Source organism: Vespa velutina, chromosome 14 (genome assembly GCF_912470025.1).
Source record: "Vespa velutina chromosome 14, iVesVel2.1, whole genome shotgun sequence".
In the NCBI taxonomy this organism is placed as follows: Eukaryota; Metazoa; Arthropoda; class Insecta; order Hymenoptera; family Vespidae; genus Vespa; species Vespa velutina.
Genome location: NC_062201.1, coordinates 340,541 through 347,941, shown reverse-complemented (window position 1 = coordinate 347,941; position 7,401 = coordinate 340,541). Strand labels below are relative to the sequence as shown.

The 7,401-nt window shown below is 31.4% G+C and overlaps 1 protein-coding gene across 1 annotated transcript in view; it reads right to left on the bottom strand.

Annotated features, from left to right (window-relative positions):
• Positions 1 to 2,391: 2,391 nt before the first annotated feature.
• Positions 2,392 to 7,401, bottom strand: part of LOC124954210 (fatty acid synthase-like) — a 6,125-nt gene continuing 1,115 nt past the window's right edge. The window contains 13 exon segments of the mRNA XM_047506769.1: positions 2,392 to 2,952; positions 3,082 to 3,186; positions 3,256 to 3,510; positions 3,574 to 3,828; positions 3,918 to 4,378; positions 4,487 to 5,318; positions 5,400 to 5,587; positions 5,589 to 5,733; positions 5,820 to 6,137; positions 6,217 to 6,377; positions 6,476 to 6,683; positions 6,778 to 7,071; positions 7,140 to 7,401. The exon segment at positions 7,140 to 7,401 is cut by the window's right edge and continues 157 nt beyond it. Coding sequence (XP_047362725.1) covers positions 3,082 to 3,186; positions 3,256 to 3,510; positions 3,574 to 3,828; positions 3,918 to 4,378; positions 4,487 to 5,318; positions 5,400 to 5,587; positions 5,589 to 5,733; positions 5,820 to 6,137; positions 6,217 to 6,377; positions 6,476 to 6,683; positions 6,778 to 7,071; positions 7,140 to 7,401 — 3,484 coding nt within the window. The 3' untranslated portion in view covers positions 2,392 to 2,952.

Sequence of the window (7,401 nt, the reverse complement as noted above, 5' to 3'; positions counted from 1 at the left end):
CCAAAATTTATTATAACTTCCATTAGAATGATTCTCTTTCCCATCGTTACAACTATTCTATAAAATAAATATATATTACTTCTCGATACCTAAAGTAATAAACATCTGTTACTTTGCAAATAAAGTAAATACATATATGTTAATTTTTTATATCTAATATCTATTCACGTATAATGTATTGATAGCGCTGTACATCTTTTTGCGACTAAGATGTATTCTATGTATGATAAAAATCTCGTTATACAATCGATTAACGACTAAGATGATTTTACGGGTATCTTTCTTGAATCTTAATGTCTTTTATGACCAATTCGCAACTTAGATTATTTATCAAGTAATCGATTCGCGATTAATCTGTGTCAGCGATTTTGTATAAATATTTAATTTGCGATAGCATCGTGTTCCTTTCTCGGAGCTTATTCCTGAAGAAAGATTTGCCGTGTTTTTTCGAAAACACAGGGTCGACACTTTGCTATTGCGGACACCTTTCGGTTCTCCAAAGCAAGTAAGATTGCTTTAGTGAATTGTTTTGTCGATTGACCATGATTAAAATGATGCGGGTTGCGATATTACTGAAACGACGATTCCAGAACTTTTTTTTACTAAAATCTGACTACAATAATAGGCTCTGTTTAGATTAATCGATCTTCTAAACCCGTAATGAACTCTTCTAATCAATAGGCTAAATATTCTCATATTTTGGTATTTAACGCGATTCACTGGTTTGTCATTACCCCTACTTTAAGAATCTCTGTATTTAGGATGTTCCTTGTCGGAAACAATCAAGGACTTTCATCTTAAAAAGCATCGATATTTTTCATAGTCCAAGACTATCTATAAATAATCATTGTTTTGAACATTAGAAAGAGTTCTGTACAAATAATTGAAACAATAACAATGTTAAACAAAATAATTTTTATTTTATTCTTTGAATCATAAAACGTTATCTGATGTACGATCTGATGTAATGCGAGTAGTTGCTGTCATTCCGTGAAGTCGATTGTTTTGTTTATTATCAAGCGGCTGGGAAGGAGCATAAATTTTCGATTGAATAATACAATAAATTCAAATCGTCATTTCGATTCAAATCATCCATTCCGTTCTATTCTAGCAATTTCAAAATTATTATAAGAAACGAAAGCTTTTATATTAGATACGCATATAATCTATGTTCTCTCTCTTTCTCTCTCTCTCTCTCTCTCTCTCTCTCTTTCTCTCTCTCTCTCTTTGTCTCTATCTTTCTCTCACTCTCTCTCCCTCTCTCTCTCTCTCTCTTTCTCTTCCTCTCTGCCTTTCTCTTACATTTATTAAATACATGCGCACGCACCTATATACATATAAACGCATTGGAGTATGCAATCAAGATAAAATACGAGTATATCGTACAGAAATGATTACCGAAAATATGCATAGATGGAGAGTTACCATCATTTTATCTAAATCTGTGTAACATTCTTTATATAAACTTTACACAAACTTTATATAAACTTCAAATATATTTGGAATTGGCAATAGATAGAAAAAGTCATATGGAATTTGTCAAAAACAATATTGATAAATTGGTAGTCAGAAATAGTTTAAGATTGGTCAAATTGATGATTCAATACTATTTATTTGTAGTAAATATATTTTGTACTATAGTATTTATTATTTATTATTATTGTTGAGATAATCAAAAACAAGTCTTGATTTGATAAAATTTACATATTTTGAACCATATTAATCGATACGTGATTAAGCATTCGTATTCGTCTAATAAATACGTAAGTAATGAATAAGGGCAAGTTTATAATACTAATGTGAAATTACACACTGTTTGTGTTGCAATATCCCGCTAGTGGATTAAATGAATAAGTAAAAACTATTGACGAAGTTAATTTTTATCACTCCTGCGAATGAAACTAAAAGCTATGCAAATGTATATATATATATATATATATATATATATATATATATATATATATATATATACATATAATTTTTATTAGTTCTATTTAAGCTGTTTACAATTAAGAGTTTTCTGAAGAATTAGAGAAAATATATTGAAACGATTTGTCCTTGAAAATTACAAAATCCTGCCATAAATTCACTGGAAAAGATAGACTGATTAACCGAAGAGATTGAATGACTCAAATGAAATAAAATTTATTAGCCGGAAATTATCATGCATTAAGAAAGTGAAACTAAAAAATTTGTTTTTTTTTTCTTTAATCAGGATGTTGATAATGTAGTAAGTATTCTCAATAGAAGTAAATAAACCAAAATTATTGTTAATTAAAGGAAAATTATTAAAACAAAGAAAAATAAATAAATAGTTAATATTGTCGCTCCACAAAAATGTTTATTATTGATTTTTGACATGTCGGAATAAATTAAGAAAATATATCGTTATTTCTTCTTTCTCCATCATTTCGAATTTATTTAAAATGTAGAATTAACTACAAACGTGGAGGTAACTATAGTTACTTAATTATTTCCCGATAGTGTCATTTTTATATTATTATTTTTAATGTTATTTTCATTACTGCCGTAATAACAATTTATAATATTAGCAGAGTAATGCATCACGAACAGCTTATAGTTTTGCATTATTTTTGAAAAATCTGTTTCTATTCGTGTTTTACGTATTTCTGCTTTGATTTATGATTAGATCGTTTAATATAAATTCTCTTGTTTAAATAATAATATCTCCTAATATTAAATGTATTTATAATAAAACTACTTTGATGATAATAATAATAATATTCAAAATTATATTATAAAATATTCATTCAGAATACAAGGAAATTTTTAATAAATGATATAATTATAAAACAAAGTAAAAATACGTAAGTAATGAAAAAGATCAAGTTTATAATAATAATATGAAATTACACACTGTTTGTGTTGCAATATCCCGCTAGTGGATTAAATGAATAAGTAAAAACTATTGACGAAGCATAGCTTTTAGTTTCATTCGCAGGAGTGATAATTTTTATAAAAATTTTTATAAAAATTATCACTCCTGCGAATGAAACTAAAAGCTATGTAAATGTGTATAAATATATATATTACTTTATATCATTTAATTTTTCTTTAGTTCTATTTAAGCTGTCCACAATTAATCGCCATTGCAATTTCATTGTTTTCTAACATCGTGGAATGATCGCCATCAATAACATGTACTTCTACTTTGCCGTCAGTTATCTGAAAATAACAGTACTTTTTAGTAGATTAATGTTATATTTATGATATATAAAAATTTTTAAAACTTACTTTCTCTAGTCCATAATCATATGAGATATGTCGTACAGACGATAACATCGGCTTGAGCAATGTGATTGGAGCTCTTATATATGGTAATGGTTCTGGATTATATTTCATGGCTGCTCGCAATCTCACATAAAATGAAAGGATAGCGTTTTTTAGATCTCGTTCCAAATATAATTGCTTGTGTTCGGGAGGCAATACATTAAAGAATGCTTTTACTTTCTCATCCCACGGTTTGGATTTTTGCAATTCAAGTACAAGCTGGAAAGTAACGTTTTGAAATTCGTTTGACAATAGACAGAAATACAAAAAACGATAACAAACCTGTTCAATATTAACAGATGTTAATGTTCTCGCCATAAAAACAAAAATTTTGTTTTGTAGCTCTTCCTCCGATGACGATTGTAACTGATGGTTTACTAATTCTTTTATTAGTTGAGGAGCACCGTCTATCAAAATTAGTCGGCCTTTAAACCCTTTGTTTTCTAATTGTCGCGTGAGTTCAATTGTTACAAGCGATCCGAATGAGTATCCCACTAAAGTAAAATCTTTTCGATCTTTAAGTTTCTCTAGTATATGCTGTAATATGTAAAGTTACATACAATTTAAATACAACAGATTGAATAATATTTAATTTGATCAAATATATCTTTAGTAAAAGAGTATACCGGTAGAAATGAAAGGGCCATTTCTTCAATAGTTTCTAATTCATAATTTGTCCCAAGTTGGAAACATGTCGCTGGCGACTTGATTTTCGATTCTAATGTTTTGAAAATGATACCAAAGCCTTCAATACCTGGAATGAAGAATATCTCGCTCCGATTTTCCTCTGGGTTAGTTTTAAGGGAGATGATTAGTTCGGAGGAAAGTTCTTCGCCGATCAATTGCATCAATATCTTTGTACCAAATAATATTTTCTCGGTAATAATTTCAATACGATTACTATCACCTATTAGCTTATTTTCTATTTCCATAAGTTTGGCAAAATTTAAGCTGCGAATATCTTTCGCGTTGAGATATATTTCATAATCGCGCTCTAAAGTTTGTTTTATTTCTACGCCCATCATAGAATCCATTCCAAGTTCAGCCAAGGAAGTTTCTTGATTGATACTCTTCAAGTCGTTAATACCTATAATCAAAAATTCTTTATTTAAAAAAGATAAAGATAAAAAAAAGCTGGCGAAAACAAAATAAAATTATAAAATTTAGCATTATCCATGGATAAACCGAAACTTACACATAATTTTTAAGACAGCATTTACGACATTGTCTGCACGATCGCTATCTAATTGTTTTTCAGCAACTACCATACTAGCAACTATAGGTTTATCCTGCACCAAAAATCGATTCATTTCTTCTAAACATGATGTTATTTTTTGCTGTAGAGTACCGCCAATAACAAGTTCTTTATCATTATCCTGCATATCCGCGACAAGACCGACGTCTCCAATCGCTCCCCATTGAATAGCTAATCCAGGCAAACCTTCTTCTACTCTCTTTTCACATATTCTTTCCATAACGGAATTAGCCATACCATAATTCGTTTGGCCAGCATTTCCTCTTCCGCACGAGACGGAAGAGAAAACTACGAAGTGCCGAAGATCTGGACAAAGCTTTCTAGTAACTTCGTCCAAACGTTTCGTTGTCCAGGCCTTTCCCTTGAAACATTCTTCATAAGATTGCATCGTTTGGTTACGACAAATACGGTCCTTCAAAGAAACCGCGAGGTTAAATACACCATCGACGGGACTTTCATCTATTGCTGATTTTACTATAAGCTCGCAGTCTTTTCGTTTAGCAGCATCGAGACCGTCAAGGATCTTAATATTCACACCGTATGATTCCCATCTCTTGATTCTCATTCGTTGATAACCATTCTTTAAGCCGTTTCGTGAAGTAATAACAATATTTTTAGCATTTCGAAGAACCAACCAATCGATTAATTCTAAACCAAAGCCACCCAAGCCGCCAATAATTATATAACTTTTGTTCGGGAAACATCTATAATAAGGTTCAGCCAAGATGGGGGTATTCAGTTGTTCATTTTCTTCGCGTATCTTTATTAGTACCTACGAAATTCAAGATGGATTTCGAGTTATAATTTAAGATAGCACAAATAAATGAATATTAAAACAACAATCACAACTTACTTTTCCAATATGTTTATCAGCAGCCATGAATCTAAAGGCTTCTTTCTCTACTTGGTCTTTGCCAAAGATTGTTCTTACAATCGGTTTGATTGCATTTTCCTTAAGGAGTTTGTTTACTTTTGAACTTATTTTATTTCTGATTCCGTTCTTGGTAACTATAATTTGATCTAACATTACAGCATGAAAACTTATCTCCTTCGTAAGGACTTTGTAGCTTCGCTACTGGTATCACTTTTTTTAAACATACAAAATATTTCAATCCAATTGTTGCGATATAACGGCTGTGATAAAGTATATTATTGCACGACACCTCTTCTACGATAATTTCAGTTTCCTGCCAAATAGAAACACATTCAAAAAAATCATTTTAATAGTAAAGAATATTTTTATTGGCTAGATCCTAATTATCTTCAAACGAACCTTTTATTTTTTAACGAATGCCTTCACAGAATTGGTCGATCCGCTAACAATTGTACTTTCACTTCCATTGTGACATGCGATATCGATATCAGTAGGACAGCGATTCTTAATGTCTTCATAGGAAAGCCCTACCGTTGCCATAGAACCGTGAGGTATTTCTGTTTCTATCAACGCACTTCCTCTCGAATATGCTGCTAATATTATTTCCTCCGCTGTAAAACATCCATCTGCATAAGCACAACCAAGTTCACCAACGGAATATCAGATGACGTAGTCCGGTACTACGCCTACGGAAGATAGAAGAACTACCAAACCGATCTGTAAAGAATTTTTCTTTTTATAGATTTTATCGAACGAATGCGCTCCACCCAAATAATTAAATAGTTGTCGATATTACCTGAACCGCAGCAGTTCCGACGATCCAGTGCAAGATATTGTCGAACATGGTATTGTCTTTTTCAGTTAAAATTTTATAAATATTCAAATTACACTGCTTTAATACAACATCGCATTTCTCTATTGCTTTGGCAAATGTGGGAATTCTCATCAGGGCTTGACCTGGTAAATTACAAATTCCACATTCCAATACATTTGATAATCGCAATGGTTATTATTTTTATGGTTACGAAGAAATATTAGAACAAAAATTTCCATACCCATTCCAAACCACTGCGATCCCATTCCATAAAAAACAAACAATATTGGCTTTTTTATACCAGAATATTTTTCAATCTTTCTCAGTTTCTTGTCAAACGATTTAAAATCAGTTATAGTGTATCCCCGACATAAATGACCTGATGTTTCCTTAACGTGGATATTATGAAGGAGGCGAATGAATTCGACGTCTATGGGTCGATTATCGATCTATGTAATAGTATGTTGGAATTATATCGTTCTATTTTATTTTAACGTAATCAAGTATAATACTTTCAGGTCTTTAAAAGTACGTTGTACCTACATCATTTAATATAGTTACTACTGCTTCTTCGGTACGTCCAGAAACTGCTACGAGTCTTGGCAAATCGTCATCTGGCAATCCTTTATTGATCTTTGTCTTTGGATTTGATTTGAGTAAGATGTGAGCATTAGCACCACCAAAGCCGAAAGAATTAATGGCTATGTATTCCCCACCAAGCGGAGACGTTTCGGTAACAGGTATGATTCTCCCTTCTGTAAAAGCTTTCACGTTTTTGCGTAGTTGATTAAGATTAATATTTGGGGGTATTAGACCTGACTCCATCGATATTATCGCCTGTAAAATATCAAAGAAATGAAGATGAACGAATAATTGTCTCATCTTATACTTTAAAATATGTTTACCTTGGCAATGGAGCAAATTCCACTGACTGGTTCAGTATGACCCAAATTTGATTTGATGGAAACGACTTTAAGAGGATTGGTTCTGTTTTTGGTAAAAATCTGATCTATAGCATTTATTTCTTCAGGATCGCCGACTTTAATTCCTGTACCATGAGCTTCGATGTAAGGTATATTAGCTGTTGGTACACCGCATTCATCGTAGAATTCTTTGAAAAGAGTACTCTGAATTTGGCTAGAAGGAAATGTTATTCCCTGTTCCTTA